Raw genomic sequence first — 17617 nt, forward strand, 5'->3', positions numbered from 1 at the left:
ACAGAGAAACCCTGTCTCGAAAAACCAAAGAAAATCAGGTCCAGAAGCAGCTCACTTAAAGAGGGCTAGGAAAAGGCAGGATGCCATCTGACACTGAGGGCCCTTTTCTGGAGAGGGAAATTGTTGAGTATCTGTCAGTGACACATACACGTCTTGTCACTTGGCCCAGCTAACTATTCCCTGTTGCCAAGCCTCAGTTTCCACATCTATGAGATAAGTCTGGTGATCACCAAGGAATCTTTTGAATCTTAAGGTTTCTAGATGCTTATATGGTTCTGGATAGGAGGCCATGAAAAACTGAATGCTTGGGAAACACAGTTCAGCTTTTTAGCATCCATTTAATAGAGATATCCAGTAGTTACAGGATCAGCCTAAAGAGGTCACAGGAGTACTGAATAATTAACTCTAATAAAATGAGCATGTAATAAGTCCCATTTATTATATTCCTTCCATATAGAATTTGTGTGCTACAGCATTTGGGCCAAATTGAAGGTCCATTGCAGTAAACAGTTTGTCCCAGAAATTTAATTCCTTGTGATCCAATTCTAGACAATGCTATGCTGAAAGAAACTACCAGAGGAAAGGTCAAAGGATGCTTAAACAGTGACTGGTCTCAGCCTTCCAATATTGTATAAAAATTAACAGCATCAAGGAATCAGTGTCACACATGAAAAAAATACCCATTTCTCATTTCTCAAGTGGGTTTTATGTACATCAGACAAGAAAATCTTAAACAATGTATCTATAAATCAGAAAGAGTCAGCTTGGCAAAGATTACCTGAATTTTCTTGAGGCAAAATGCCAATATCATTAGGCTCCACCCAAATGTGGTAAGGCCAAACACTGACAAATAAGGCTTTGACCTTGACAATAAATCTTGTCATTCCCTGGTTCAGAGGGGCAAAAAGACAGGGATTCTTCAAACCATGCTTTTTTAAAGAGAAATGGCATACCAAGATGATGGGCTCAAGAAAGGCCTTGTAAACAACTCCTGACTCCAAGAACCCAAACCTACCCTGCCCTTGCTTTAAAACACCCAGTACTGCCTAAGTGTTCTTCTGTGAGTGTGGGGCAGCAGCCAGACATGACGACCAGCTCCAGCAACTAAGTTATGGCTTGCCAAACCATTACCTAGAGATTTTCTGAGTTTATGTTACAAATGAAAAGACAGATCCAATCAGCAGAGACCAGGTGAGTCTACAATTGGCCCTTAAGAAAAAAAGATTCACTTATTTTTACCAAGAACAGTCCATATGTTATAGCTGTAGTTACCAATGGTACTTCAAAATAGTCAAATAAAGCCTGGTGTTATGGTGCCGAGACAGGCAGATCTCTAGAAGTTTAAGGACAGCCTGATTATACAGTGAGACCCTGATTCAAAACAGAAATGAAATGAAGAAATAAACAAAACTCAAGAGATGTTTGGACCCAGGTGAAATGTGTGAGATGGGGTTTCTCTAGGAAGCTGCATGGTACATGTGAGAATATCACCGAGTACAGAAAGAGGACCATGGGAGAAAAACCTAGAACTGTGATATGAACTGGGCTGTCACACCTCTTTCCTGACCACTCCCTGTGGCAGGCCTCCCAATTCTAGCCTTGCTGTACTCTCTGGGTCTCCCTAGCTCTACTGTCAATACAAATATCCAATCTACGCATTTTGGTTTTCCCCTTTTGTTCCCTAAGGAACAAATGAAAAAAGGTTTGGTCGATCTCTGAGTCCCAGGATCAAGCTAACACTGAGATCCTGGGTCTAACCATATCTCTGTACAATAAACAGTGACCACCACACCCATTATTTACCACTCAGCTAAATGGATTACACAGGTCCTCTCCTTTATCTTCAGGGCTCTGTGCTGTGATCTGAGCTCAGGTCAGCCCCTTCCACATCCTCTGTGAGCTTGCCTGCATCACGGGACCTGCACCACTGGTCCTGTGCCCCCTTATCCTCAGCTCTTCCACACCTACAGGCTTGTCTGGATGGCAGAGGAGCCTACACATGTGACTGTGAACTCTGAAGTCAATCTTTCTCTGTGCTTCATGGCTACTGAGAATAGCTAACATTCACAGAGCACCTATGCATTTACTTGGACTCTCTGATAAAAATTTTTTTCCTATTCTGTGGAAGGGCATGGAGACTTGAAACAGCAAAGTATCTTCCCAGTTTGTGGCAGGGTCTGGGAAATGGGAAGACTCCAGGAGGCACTTCTCAGCATGCTGCTTCTCCACTATATAGAACCTGCATTTGTAACCATCTCACCCACCATAGCTCCCCCAACCCCAAGAGGAGGACAGAGACTATTATGGAAGGTTTTGGGTTTTTTCACATGTAACAGTAGGATTGAGGCAATCTGAAAAGAAAGGCCCCATTATACTAGGGGAGGCTATTAAACATTTGAAAGCACAAATGTGAAAAAAAGAAAAATCTTCATTAAACTCATTAGAGGTTTGTAAAAACCCTACCTTGTGAGATCTGAAATGCTTAGCGGGCACTCCACGTGGAGTGACAGGATAGGCAGAGGACAGAGGCTTCAGGCCACCACTCCTTTCCTCTGGTCACCTGGTGACCTCTGCAGGGTAGGATGATCTTTACTCTCATTAGAGGTTTTCCTCTGGGAGATACTGGTTAGCCTCAGAGCCTAGGCCAGTGCTGTCTCAGGCAGCCTTCTGAGAAAGAAAAGGCTCTAAGTCTAGGAGAGCCATCAAATTTCATCTGTTGGTGGTGAAAGGGTTATAGGGGTCTGACTCAGAAGTGACCTAAGGCTGCTCCCAAATCTTCCAAGTGGCACTCTTTTTTTTTTTTTCCCCTCCCAGATAGGGTTTCTCTGTGTAGCCCTGGCTGTCCTGGAACTCACTCTGTAGACCAGGCTGGCCTTGAACTCAGAAATCCGCCTGACTTTGCCTCCCAAGTACTGGGATTAAAGGCATGCGCCGCCACTGCCTGGCTCCAAGTGGCCCTCTTTTATGTCAGAATCCCTGAGAAGCTGCCTCTGTTCACCACCCAGGTTCCTTATCTGGGTACCAGGAGATAGTGGCACCTGTGCCTTAGCCTAGAACTTATCACTTCAGTGTGCCATGCAATTGGGGGAGCAGAGAGAACAGGACTGGATACAAGAAGACACAGAAACATCTAGTGTTAAGCAAAGAGAAACACAATCAACAGAAATTGACCAGTAGTCTGCAGGAAAAATGTCCGGATGTTCATAATGGTAATTCTGGGTAATCAAGAGGTTTAAAAGATAACCTTTCAATGGCTTCCTATTATTCCCAAAGCGAAATCTTTGTGCCTCTTCTCTAGGCCTTTGGCACACACCTGCAGGCCCTCCTGGCCCTCCTTGTCCACCACTCCTGGCTACTCACCAGTGCACCGTGAACACATTGGCCTTTGCCAATGTGGCATGTTCTCCTGCAGAGCCTCTCTCAACTCTGTTAGGCAAATTTCGTTCTTTTTTGGTGGCTCTAGGGACTAAATCAAAAGCATACTAGGCAAACACTCTACCTGTAAGTGTAATATGTCCCTTGCCTTACCTGCCATTCTATATGCCCAGCCTATATGTCTGCTCAGAGACCACCCTGCCTAGACAACTACAGTGGGAACACCACTGGCTAGAGTATACTGACTGTTTTTTAAGCTTCTCTTTCAACTTGCCTTTGTTCTGTATTTTGGCTCATCTTTGACCTCTACGGTATCTGTTCTACAGACTCAGCCAAACAACTCTCTTACTACTGTGAAATCTAAAGCAACAGGAATGCACAGTAGGTGCTGAAGAGCTTGCCCAGGAACACCTGGCACAGTGTGGAGTGTGACAACCAATGTCAGAAGATCTCCTTCCCCTTCTTTCTACTGCCTCTGATGATGAGACTGTAGGGTCTCATCACACAGTTTTTCTGAAGATTGTCATAAAATCTCTGAAAAATGAGGATTTAATTAGTATCTGAAGAGTGTTTTAGTTAGAGTTTCTATTGCTCTAATAAAACTCTCTGACTAAAAGCAACCTGGGGAGGAACGGGTTTATTTCAGCTTACAGTTCCACATCACAGTCATTATTGAAGGAAGTCTGGGCAGGAACTCCAACAGGACAGGAACCTGGAGGCAGGAGGTAATGTAGAGGCCATGGAGTAGTGCTGCTTACTGGCTTGTTCTGCCTGTTTTCTTAGTATCAAAGGGTACCTGTCAAAGCATAAGCACCATCTACAGCGAGCTGGGCTCTCCCACCTACAGGCAAATCTCACAGAGGCATTTCCTTAAATGAGACTTCTTCTTCCCAGATGACCCTAGCTGTGTCAAGGTGACATAAAAACAAGCCAGCCCAAAGAAGAAAGCATCAATGATATTGCTTTCCAAGGCTGCCTTCTCAAGGGTGAGACTGATGGGCTGCACTGTCCCGGTTTATGTATAAGTCTTACAGTTAGAGAACCAATGGGTCCCACTCAGCTTCTCTTTAGCTGCTTTGTTTAAGCAACATAGGACTTGGTGGTTTAAATGCAGCTCATTTTCTTTGGTAGCTCTGAGCTGACTAGTGGTTCTTAGTTGGGGTTGGGGGTCCCTCATCAGATCAGATGGCAGTTGGGGCTGGACTTACCTGACTGTATAACTGAGTTGGTTGGGAGATGCATGGTGCCTTCCTTCACATGTGAGCCAAACCAGCTGAGTGGCTAGCTGGCTGAGCCTCTCCAGGGGATGGGTATAGGCCTCCCCACCCAAGGGGCCTCAGGGCACAGCATTGGCTTCTTCCCAAGCAAACATTCGAAGAGATCCAGGTGAAACCTGAAGGATTTCCTAGGACTTAGACTTGGGACATCATCATGAAATATCCCTTCTACTACATTCTATTGATCAGGAAGTAAGATTAAAGGGTTAGACCAGCCAGGCAGTGGTGGCATACACCTTTAATCCCAGACCTTGGGTGGCAGAGGCAGGTGGATTTCTGAGTTTGAGGCCAGCCTGGTCTACCGAGTAAATTCCAGGGCAGCCAGGGCTACATAGAGAAACCCTGTCTCAAATAACAACAACAACAACAACAACAAAAGGGTCAGATCAACCAAATTCAAGGTGAGTAGACTGTACAAGGATGTGAGTCTTGGAGGCATAGTTCAGGGTATGGTGGTAAGTAGAGGCATCTATGAGAACAGCTCGTTGCACAGTTATGTTCAAATAACTTATGCTTGCTTAACTTCTCAGTGCCTCACTTTGTTCTTCTCTTCTGTACAATGGGACAATTGCTCCTACCCCATAGAGGTGCAAGGAGCAAATGAATCAATAATATGTGGAAAAACTCAATGTTGCACTATGCAAGTATTAGCTCATACTTACAAGGGTAAGAAGCATTTTTCAATTAATTTGTTTCCCAATATCTATGGAAACATTTGTGAAATGTTTTATGATTATCAGTTGTTCTCTTCATAAACTAAGAAAATGTCTACCTCACCATCAATGTGTGTGTGTGTGTGTGTGTGCATGTTGTTTTTCAAGCGAAAGTCTAGGCTTTAAGCTTGGGAAAAAAAGCAGTCCTTCTCCATGATCAATTATGCATTTAAACTGTTAGTAAAATCTCTACCCGGGCCTGGCAAATGCCATTCTGAGTCACAGTGGTTATGCGTTCACATTCAGATTGGAAGCAGCAACGCTAGTGATGTGGAATTTCCCGTGGCATTGGTGGAAAGGAGACACAAATGTGTTTGTCAGCAAACTTCTCCAAAGCAAAAAGAAATGAGGATTTCCTGTTGGAGGTGTGAGTGGCAAATGATGTCTAGCATCTCACAGCCGGAGCTGACTGGCCTTAGCACAAGCCAGAAAATAGAATCTGACAACAAATCATCAGGGGTCCCCAGCTATGGGGACTGACACTTTTCTGTTAATGCCAAGTCCAAAGTTTAGAGGTCACTAAACTCAATTCTAAACGTATGAAATGGCTTCATGATCTGAGTGTGTAGACAGACATTCAACAGGGTTCCCTAGCACGCCACCACCCACTTCTTAATCCTCGCTATACCAAGTAACCTTCAAGATAGAAACCAAGTCTCCTGCCATGTGTGTGCCCACTGGCTATGTGCCCATGTTCCAGCACACATATCACTCCCCCACCTCCCCAAAGCCCTCAGTTCCCACATTTTAGTTTCCATCCCCTTTTTATAGTCTAGAAGAGATAACCGTAAGGGCATCCAAGGTTACTGTCCCTTGACTGCACTCCAGACACATGCTTTGGTAAGAGCTCCATATCAGCATCACCCTTTATCTTCACCCAGGTCTGTCTGTGCTGTGAGCCTGCCTATTTATCCTGTTGCTAAGTAAAGAGAGTCCCGTAGGGCAAACTAATAGATCAATTAGACTACAACTAGAGTCCCAAAATGAACTCTCACATCTATAGATGATGATGATTATTATTATTGAAAAAGGGGGGCTGGTGAGATGGCTCAGCGGGGAAGAGCACCGACTGCTCTTTGGAAGGTTATGAGTTCAAATCCCAGCAACCACATGGTGGCTCACAACCACCCATAATGAGATCTGACGCCCTTTTCTGGAGTGTCTGAAGACAGCTACAGTGTACTTATAATACATAAATAAATAATAAATATCTTCGCCGGGCAGTGGTGGCGCACGTCTTTAATCCCAGCACTTGGGAGGCAGAGGCAGGCGGATTTCTGAGTTCGAGGCCAGCCTGGTCTACAGAGTGAGTTCCAGGACAGCCAGGACTACACAGAGAAACCCTGTCTCGAAAAAACCAAAAAAAAAAAAAAAAAAAAAAAAAAAAAAAAAAAAAAAAAAAAAAAAAAAAAAGAGAGAGAGAGAGAAAGGATCTTACTATATAGTGCACACTAGCCTGGAACTTTCTACATAGCCCAGACTGTACCTGAACTTTTGATCCTTCTACCCACTAAGTGCCAGGATTACAGGAATGCATCACTGTGTTTGGTGAACTCATTAAGTTTTGAAACAAGGCAACAAGACAATTTGATGGGGGAATAATTATCTTTTCAACAAATGGTGAAGGGGGGACAGCAGGATTTCCATACACACAAAAGAAGCTGTACTCCTGACCCACACCATATAAAACAATTACCTTAAAGTGTTTATGACTTCAGGAAACAGCTTAAACTATAAAACTACTAGGAAAATATAAAAGCAAAATGTATGTAGTCCAGGCTGTAGCCAAGGGTGACCTTTGGCACCCGATTTTCCTCCTTCCATCTCCTAAGTGCTGGGGTTTCAGGTATGCACCATTATGCCTGGCTTTACGAGTATATCTCCATGACCTTGAGTTGGCCTTCCCAGATTAAGATGCCAAAGCACAAGAAGGTAAGATGATATAGAAGATATAGACATTTTCATTTTAGATCATCTTATCTTCTTGTTGTGCTTTGGCATCTTACCCCATCGTTGAGCAGGTTGGCAGTCTTATGGAGGGTGCTGGCTCTTCACCACCCACACCTACCCCTGCATGCCTAATCTGCAGTTCCTCCTCCTCTCCTTGCTTAGTGGGCTGCATCTGAAAAGCCATGGGGAAGGGGGCGGGGTCTTTGCCTTCATCCCAGCCTTAGAGTTCTGGAGCCAGTCTGCTACCTGGGAGTCGCTGGACAGTTTCCTCCCAGAACCCCATCACACTACACTTGTTTCTTGTCCTTTCTCATTTCCTTGGGCCTGGGGCTACTGCTGCTTCAGTGACCCCAGAGCCTGAGAACAGCTATTTTTGAGATGTTAAGAAACAGTTCTTTGTTAGTTAATCATCTTAGGAAGCCCAATGGAAACCCTGGAAGAGTTTATATCTCTTCCTATGGTTTTGGTGGGGAAGGAAATATAGATTGTATATTAAAAATAAAAAGTATATATGAATAGGTCTATATATAACATGACACAGAAATAAATCTATGAGAAATCTATGTATAAAAAAGAAGGTATAAATGAGAAGAAAGTGAAGACATAGTGTAAAAAAATTATAAATTATATATGACTACAATATACATATAGTTATTGCAATTTAACAATAAAAAAGTAGGCCCAATTAAAAAGAATAGGTAAAGAATCTGTGTGGACATTTCTCTGAAGATATGCAAGTGGTCAAGAAGCTGCTCATTATCATCAACTGGAAGGAAATGCAGATAAAACCCAAAGTGAGATCCTGCTTCATAACCACCAGAAGAGCCAGGATCAACAGACACTCAGCCGAGAGTGTAGCTCATCAGTCATGAGTGCCCCAACTACTACTCCCACAGCTAGAGGACTGAGTCCACCACTGATGAGGATGTAGAGACTCCTCATGGTTTTGATGGTAGGATGATGAAATGGTATAGCTGCTTTGGAAAGGAGTTCACTAGCTCCCCAAAGGTTAAATATTAGTCAGGCCAACTGGTGGTGCGTTCTTTGAATCCCAGCACTTGAAGGAGGATCAAGTGCCAGGTAGATCTCTATAAAGTGGAGGCTAGCATGGTCTACTTAGCAAGTTAGAGGCCAACTAAGACTACATACAGAGTGGGACCCAGTCTAAAAAGAGGTTGGGGCTCAGCGGTTAAGAACACTTACTGCTCTTTTAGACAGTGTGGCTTCTGTTCCTAGTACACATATATCTTACAGTCATCTGTAACACATGTACACATATGCAGGTAAGCACTCTCACACATGAAAATAAATAAATCTTAAAAAAAAGTTAAAGGGGCTGGCGAGATAGCTCAGCAGGCAAGAGCACTGACTGCTCTTCCAAAGATCCTGAGTTCAAATACCAGCAACTACATGGTGACTCACAACCACCCGTAATGAGATGCATCTGAAGTCAGCTACAGTGTATTTATGTATAATAAATAAATCTTTAAAAAAATTAAAGGTTAAATTTACAATTGTAGTCCAATCTAGCAATTTTACATGACAACACATGTTCTCACAAAAATTTACACACAAATACTCACAGGACACTCACAACAGTCAAAACGTTACAAAATTCAAACATCTATCAGCTGATGAATGAATAAAGTGTGGTATAACCATATGACTGAAAATTATGTCACCATAAAAGAGAACAAGTCTTGATAAGCCTTGCAAACATGACTGATGTTAAACGCAAACCCTTCCTGGGTGGTCCAACTAATATGAAATACACAGGGCAAGCAAATCCAAAGAGACAAAGAGCAGGTCAGTGATCACCTAGCTGCAGCTGAAGGGGAGAACCAGTATGACCAGTAAGGGCATGTTTTTTTTCTGGGGTGATAAGTATTCTAAACTTGATTGTGGCGATGGCTCAAACAATTCTAAATAAAGAAGATGTAAGGTTCCCAAAGGGAAGAGGAACCCTTTTCCTAACAGCTTCGCTGAGTGCTTAATCTTGGCTCCCTGCTGGGTGCACTTTTTAATTCCAGCTCCTGTAGTGAGAGATACCAATGTGGTTCAGCCCTGTGTGCACTTGCATCTATGGAGTGTGTATACTCTGTGCAGGGCCATTCTGAGCCATCTCTCCAGCCCTGCTTGAGATAGCATCTCACTATAGTCCAGGCTGGCCTGGAACTCACAGAGAAGAACCTGCCTCTGCCTCTGCCTCACAAGAGCTGGAATTAAAGGTGTTGCACTACCACACCTGGAAATTTTTTTTAAAAAAGAAAATCTCAAAATATAGCCCATATTGGTATGTATGTTGGGAATTACAGGCCTACACCACCACGCTCTGCTGTTTTCTATCCTCCCTGTCCTCTCTTCTCTCTCCCTCCCTCCCTTTCCTTTTTTCATGGCTTTTCTTTTTTACTTATTTATTTATGTAATGTGAGTATATGTACGTGCACCATGCGTGTACAGGGCCAAGAAGGTCAGAAGAGGACATTGGATCCTTTGGAACTGGAGTTACAGGTGGTTGGTGAACCATAATATGGGTTCTGGGAACCAAACCCAGGTCTTAAGCAAAAGCAGTAAATGCACTCAACCTTAGCCATCTCTCTAGTCGCATCTTCCTGGATTTTTGAGGCAGAGTCTCCCACAGCCCAGGTTGGCTTCAAAGTCAAGATGTAGCTCAGGCTGACCTTGAACTCTTGATTATCTACCCCTACCTCCTAAGTATTAGTAGGCATTTGCTCAGCTTCTACCATCTACTTTCTATGTATTAACTTATTTATAATAGTCCTATGCAATAGGTATTATTCTATGCTACAAAGCAAGCAGCTGTGTTCCCAAGGCCATATCACAGGTGAATAGCTAAGCTGAATTTGAATCTAAGATTTTTAATTCCCTCTGCATTCCTCCTTCTTTCTTATATTGTTCTGGCTAATTTTTTGTCAACTTGATATGAACTAGGGTCATCCGGGAAGAGGAAACCTCCGTTGCGAAAATACTCCCATCATAGTGGCTTGTGGGCAATCCTGTAGGGTATTTTCTTGAATGTGGGAAGACCTAGTGTACTGTGTGTGGTGCCACCCCTGGTCAGTTGGTCCTGGGTTAGTTTTAAGATAGGTTAAACAAGCCAGTAAGCAGGAATGCTCAATGGCCTCTGCATCAACTCCTGCTTTGAGTGCCTACCTTGGCTTCTCTTGATGATAGACTGTCACAGGGACATGTAACCCCAATAAGCCCTTTCCTCCCTAAGTTGATTTTGGCCATGTTTTTTATCATAGCAATAGAAAGCAAACTAAGATATACATGGTGCTAACTCTAGGAACTTCAATCCTTGACTGAACCAAAGTAAATAATTTGACTCTAAGTTTATATTGATTATTACAAGAATAATCTCAGAACAAAATGAAAATGTAATATTGTAAATCAACAAATGAATACATGACATCTGAACATTTTCAAATAATTTCTTTTGGTTTTATTTATATGTATGCACACATGTATACAGGTACCTGCAGAGGCCACAAGAGGGTGTCAGATCCCCTGGAGCTGGAAGTACAGGTAGTTGTGAGCTGCGAGACCTTGAGTGCTGGGAACCAAACTTAGGTCTTGTCACGAGATTTAGAGTATCCTCTAAACACTGTGTAGGATAGGGCTGACTCATGTGGGTGGCCAAAATGTGTAGTCTTGACCTGCCCAACTCTGCAGGACCAGCTCCTTCTCAGAACTTAGGTCTTGGCTAAATGGTTATCTTCATACATACCCGCGTAATCTCAAGTGTAGCCAGCCCACCTCACTGGCTCCTCATCAAGCACAATGTCTCGTATCACCTCCTCAGTACTCGATATCATATCAATGAATAATTTACCTGTTTCTTTTTGTCTGTTTCACTGTAACATAAATTCCACCAGGGCATGATTGTGTTCACCTTGTTTGCTCAGTTAAGTATTTGTTGAATGAAACCCTGTAGTAAGCTCATACTCTTAACTCGAGCCTTACCCCCACAGCCTTGCACTACACCGTCCACATCTGCTCTATGCTGAGGTCAGCTAGGCCAAGACCACAGTGCTTCTATGGGAACAAAGAAGTTTAAGTACACGCTGTGGTTATATCACCTTGCTCCGGGCCTTTTAGCCTTCTGGGAAAGACTCATTCGCCTTTGTGTATGCTTGTATTTTCCCTTAAATCCTTCTCCTTTCCAAAACCTAAAAGGGGAAGTCACTCTTATCTGGATATCTCTAAATGTTCTCTCTCTTTTCCTGGGCAGCCATCAAAATCCGGTCTTTTGTATTTAAAGTTCAAAAAACTTGTCAAGTAGGTATGCTTGTACTTCCCTGATTATAGTCTGTTTTTGTCATTTCTATTTTTTTTTCTTTGTGTGCCCTTATTAATCACAGTTTGGACTTCCATGCCTGTTTCCTAGCTCCAGCAATTCTTTTGTGGTATTAAGTTTGAGGACCTCAGGTTTGTGGGCAGTCTATTGAAACTGCCTGTACATAGGGCTTGCCAACACTGAGGCACCAAACTCAAAGGTGTTTGTTTGTGAGTGTGCAGATGCTAAAGAGTGGTTCTGAAGTTCAATACTGTCACAGAAGGCAGTTAAATCCTCCCTGTCTCAAATACTACCGCTGTGTTGCTTTTATTAACAGGGCATTTTTTGCCATTTTTTTTTTCCATCTTGCCAGATCCAAGGCTTTCTTTGAGACAACTTCAGTTTTCATTTGATGAGGTATGAGCCCTGGGAGAGCAAGTAGATTTTATACAAGAGTTAAGCCAAGAGGTTGTTTTTCCCTTCAGACTTCTTTGCATTTTTGTTGCGGCTACTGTTTTGTTTTATTCTGTTCTGTAGCCCAGGCAAGCCTGCCTCAAACTCTTGTTTCCTGAGTGCTGCAGTGTGGGCCACCATATCTAGTCAAAGGTTTAACCTCACTTGGTTTGCTGTTTGAGACAGGTCTCACTCAGTAGCCCAGGCTGGCTTCAAACTTACTATGTATCCTAGGTCACCCTCAAACTTGTTAAACCTGCCTCAGTTTACCAAGTACTGAAATAAAAGACATGGGCCACCATATCTGTCTTTTTTTTTTTTTGAAGAGAAGAACTCTTCTATTTCTGTTGCCATCATCAGTCTTTAGAAGCTACACAAACTCGGTCTCAGGCAGTAGTTAGCTGTATCTAACTATTCCACAGCACTTCAATGCCCTGTGCTGCAGACATGGCTGAGGGCACTGACTGCCTTGTTACATTTTTCCTGTTTCGCTCAGTCACAGACACTACGGCTGGAGCTAGCCTTGAAGAGGTTTGTCCCAAACAGCTGGAACACACTGATTTTCATGCCGAGTCTAGAAATACATCCTAGCTGATGCTTAGGTTCTGCTTGGAATAAGCAGTAGTCTAGGAAGCAAACAGGCGAAGAGCCAGAATGATAACAGACTGGGAATACAAACAAGGATGTGCATGTGGATGGATGTGTTCTCTCGTCTCAGCACATTACGTTAGCAATCTGGGTGCTGGGCAAAGAAGCTGCCAAAGAGTGAACTGGGTCAGAATTCACCCACCCACTGCAGAAAAATAATTTGGAAAAAAGTCTGAATAATCCACCACACAGTCTTTATTGGCAAGAACATTTGTGGGACATATATGTAGCTGCTACTTGATCTCAATAAAGTTATTATAAATGTATCAGAATGTTTTTATTCCTGATTGATAAGTATTCAATCCTTCATACCATCCAAGGAAAGTATCTTCAGTAAATAAACCTAACTGTTCCTAAAGGTACTCTGCTGTGATTAAACTAAAACACATCTGAAGGATCTCCATATGGAGTGGTATAAAATGGTTACTCCAAAGCCAATTACCTAGTTAGTCTCATTCATACATTCCTGTTGACTCTGGAGCATAGGACACTCCAATAGGAGGCAAGAGGCAAGAGTACAATGTCCTGACTTCTAGGGTCATTGCGAGAGTCTGTCAGATTCTGCAGAGGTATCTAACTGGTAAAGGCTGCTTCTAACCTAAGAGTGGGTTGAACATGCTTTGCATCAACCCAACACTGTAAAACATAACGAGGAATCACTCAGGAACCTCATGTGCTTCTTCTCTCACTGTGACTGGCCTAGAGAAGAGGAATTCTCTAGGAATGTCTCTGCAAGACATTCACATTACTTTGGTAACCACAGTTGCCTTTCTGCCTGGTACAGAACAAAGACACTGTGCTTATAATGCAATGAGAGGATTAACATGGATGCGTAGAGCTACAGGCAAGGGGAGACAAATGACTGAATCCCAAGCTCAACAGTTCCTATTTCAGCTTTTACCACTAAAGTATCTGACTCCTTCCTGAATATATATATATATATATATATATATATATATATATATATATATATACATACATACATACATAATGGGTACTAGGCTGCTTGGTCTCTAAATCTCTGGAGCTTGGTCATCATTACTCTGGGTAATGTGCATGAGGGTTGCCAGTATGACACATGAAGCCAGCTCTCCATTCAGGTCCATCCTGTCTAATGTGTTGCAGGGTAGCATAACACTCAACTGCCTCACCATCTGCTTGGTCCCAAGCTAATGGCAGACACTGGGTTTGCAGGGCTGAGTCAGTAAATCTCCCTGGGGTGCTCAGCAGTCAGCATTCACACACACTCCTCCTCTCATAGTTACCACTCCTTCCCAGCTGGCCCTCTGCAGACTCCCCACAGGCAGGAAAGTGAGCTGGCTTCTACACATCTTAGGCTGTCAGCCAGTGCTGGAAACAGGCACTCCTCTGAGCCCGTTCTCCAAGTGTGAGGCTGTCAGTGATTTTTAACCTGCTCCTCAGGTCTCACACATCTGCCTGGCAGCTGGGAGAATTCTTATGACCACTTTCAAGGATGCTTCCTAGAGGTGGAAGGGTGAAGAGTCCTTGGTTCTGTTGGTTCCTGGTTAGGTTCAGGTTTAAATTAGATAATAAATCCCAAATGACTAGGAGCGTTTATAGTGACATACAGCAAGGGTCTAGTGCACCGTGGCTATTACATTATTACAAATGCACACTTCGAGAGACTAAGTCACAGTCTTGCTGAGGGTTAAAGCTAACAATTGCAAAAAGTGAAATGGAGAGTGGGGATGATACGTCAGCACCCCTTTGCTTTTATAGGCTTCGTAAGGGAGTCAGACACTCACAATAAAGTCAGCGTAGAATGTTTTTAATGCCCATGCACTCAGTTAGTAAATACTGCATCGGCCAATGCTGACCTTAATTACTAGCAATGGCAGGGCTGTGGTCTTAGCTGGACAGAAGGACAGAAGAACAGTCCGAGCACATGTGAGATGTGTACAGTTGTTGAAGATGAAGCAGACTTAAGGCACTATATATTCTTTACAGTTAATACCGTGAATATGTTAGTTGAGTGACTCCAATCACCAACTATGTCCCTAACACCAAAAGGCTTGGGACCCTGGCTATAATGCACAGCACTGCTATTTAGGTCATGAGGTCCTTTTCCACCAGTTGCTATGTCCCTTAGAATGTCAGGGATCATCTGGGGGGCTTGAGCCATATGTGCTATTTCTGTCATAGGATGTGAGTGCACACACAGTAAATCAGACCAGGATGTGAGTCAGAGCATGTCAAGTGTTGAAAGAAACTCATCTTCAAAGCACACTAGAAGCATCACTCCAAGCTTCAGCACCACCAGGAAGCAGCTAGAGTCTGAAAGATACGTAATTACTACACAAAGAGAAACTGTGAGGTTATGGGAGGTGAGCATTGTCCAAAGGCCTGCCTTGGGGAAGAAAGGAGCATAAGGTGGAAGCCACACTCTGGAAGCCCTAAAATTCTGTGGTAAAAAGATTTATCAGGGTCACATATTTCTCTAGAATACTTTTAAGTCAGACATGTAGAAGCAGTAAACTGGGATAGTTCAGAAGAACTGTAACAGTTGCTTTTTCCCCCCTTAACAAAACATTTTACCAGCCTTTCAGATTAATGGTGGAACTGGGGTATGTGCGCTCAATCCCACAGGTGTCCAGGCATGCCCAAGCATGTGGCAGTCAGGAGTTAATGTTGGCTGCCATTTCTCAGATGCTATCTACCTTGTTTCCTGAGCCAGGGTCTCACTGACCTCAGACACATAAGACCTTACCTATCTCAAATGAAACCAAAACCCTCTGGCACTGAGCTACAAAGATTCACAAAAACAAACAAAAAACTTGTAATGCTTTCTGTAAGAATGAGTGTTCATACTATGACAACCACATTATTAGTAAAGCAAAATGCTTATGTTCCTTTCAGGTTTCCATGGAGACAATTATGGCAAAATATCAACTGTAGAACATGTGCTTGGTCAATGCATTTCTGTTAGAAATTTTGTGTTTAGATATGTAGTAAGAGCTGTTCTGAGTGTGTGAGTTTCTTTACACCCTTACTCATTCGCATTCTTTACAATAGCTATTATTTTTATAACCAAAAACAACAACAAGAATCTTCATGAGAGAAAACCAATGTAAGGCTGTTTTTCTTTTTTTTTTTCTTAATCATCAGATTCTGTGAAGACTCAAGATAGTGACACTGTGAGCATCTCTGCAAGAACAGTAAAGAACCCCAGGACGAGCCTTGGGAAGGTCTTAGCTCAGACAGACCCCGCTCTCTGTGGGTCCACAGAATGCCAAAGGAAGGAGGGACACTGGCCACAGAAGCCCTTTCAATGCTAGCAAGCAGCTTGCATGGAGTGAGCAACTCCACTTCTGCTTCCTGGACTGTGAAGAGTTCACTGTTGGTCACACCCATGGCTGACTCCAGACTGGCTGCCACTTAGGCTTGGCATGCATGGTTCCCTGGCATGCTGTGCAAAAGCTGTGAAGCTCTTAACAGGAAGTTACCGCAGCAAAGCACCTCAGAAGCACGTTTTCCTTCCAAGGGCAGTGTGGGGAGTAGGTTTATTTGCCCTGTCTCACAACCATAACCTCTGGATCCAAGCTGAACTCTTCCTGCTGGGCAGTTCTCCTCTATGTTGCTCTGTCCTAGAATCTGTCCCATGACTCTTTTCTCTGGAAGTGGAACCAGAAGGCAGCAGTGTACCTGCTGCAACCAGTGCCCAGGTCGGGAAACAGCCATGGCCTTGTCTGCTAAAGGCTATGGGACCCATGTCATTGTCCAAGCACTTTCTGATCTTCTGATATACAGGCTCTTTCCACATCAGAATTTCCTTTGAGTAATTCTTACTCATCCTTCAGATCCTGGTTCAAATGTCACTGCCTCAGGGGTGCCTCTTTCCATACTCCTGAGCCAGGGCAGACTCCCTCATGCCTTGACACTGGGCTGCAGTTCGTGGTGTTTCACCCAATCCCTATTTAGATCTATGACAACATGAAGGGTGTCTGCTTCATTTCTCCTTCCTCAAGGACAGGAAACATGCCTGCTTCTGCTGTGTTCCCATCTCAGGATAGAGAAAGTCTGCCTAGTAAAAGCTTCCACAGGGCAAGATGATTCAGGGGCTCCCAGGGTGAAATCCACAGCAGTGGGAGGGTTATCATGTGTCCAGGTGAACAGTTACTAGGTAACCCTCTAGAATGCTGGAGATTTACCTGAGTTGGGTACTAGCTAAAATGGCAGAATCTATGATACCACTTTTACTTGCTCCTTGGGGTTCCTTTGGCTGCCTAGGATACTGTGGGAGGCCTTGGGCTGTGACTGTCCTGGAGGACGGAAAGAATGGGATGGGAGTAGAAATGCTCAGCTCATAGCTGAGGGGCTGCAGACAGCTCTGGAGAGGGTGGGAGGAGCAGCTGGAGCACTGACCTCGGCTGATGCGCTGCTTCTCCCCAGACAGAATGCCAGGACTGTCGATGATGCTGATGCTCTTCAGAACTTGGTTGGGCAGCTGTGAGCACATGAATCTGGAAGAGACAGAACAAAGTTGGAGAAGTCTCTAACTGTGAGCTCTCTACTCTCTGATGTCTGTAAAAAGGAGTTAGACAGAGGCTAAAGATGCCTATGAAGTGGGCTGTATAGTAGGGATGTGGAGGAAACTGAAGGTAACTTCACTGGGGCCACAGAATAGATGCCATTCCATAGACAGGCGTGGGAGACGGACTGCAACCCATTTCTACCTTCTGCTTGATCCCTTAGTGTTAATTGCGGTTTATTTATCAAACACTTGGGTATTTTACAAATATTACCTACTTTGATCCCTAAATTAACATTCTTCTATGAATCTCACAAAATTTAAGTAGCTGTGACACTCACAGTTGAGCCTTAAACTCAGTCTGATTCCTACCCCCATATGCCTCCTGTCCCTACCTCCTTGTCCAAGCATC

At 43.6% G+C, this 17617-nt stretch overlaps 1 protein-coding gene across 1 annotated transcript in view; it reads right to left on the bottom strand.

Annotated features, from left to right (window-relative positions):
• The window catches only part of Ehd4 (EH domain containing 4), a 69615-nt gene that overhangs the window by 26437 nt on the left and 25561 nt on the right, over positions 1-17617 (bottom strand). The window contains exon 3 of the mRNA XM_031371568.1: positions 17100-17197. Coding sequence (XP_031227428.1) covers positions 17100-17197 — 98 coding nt within the window. The remainder of the gene's footprint in view (positions 1-17099; positions 17198-17617) is intronic.

This window comes from Mastomys coucha, unplaced genomic scaffold (assembly GCF_008632895.1).
Source record: "Mastomys coucha isolate ucsf_1 unplaced genomic scaffold, UCSF_Mcou_1 pScaffold15, whole genome shotgun sequence".
In the NCBI taxonomy this organism is placed as follows: Eukaryota; Metazoa; Chordata; class Mammalia; order Rodentia; family Muridae; genus Mastomys; species Mastomys coucha.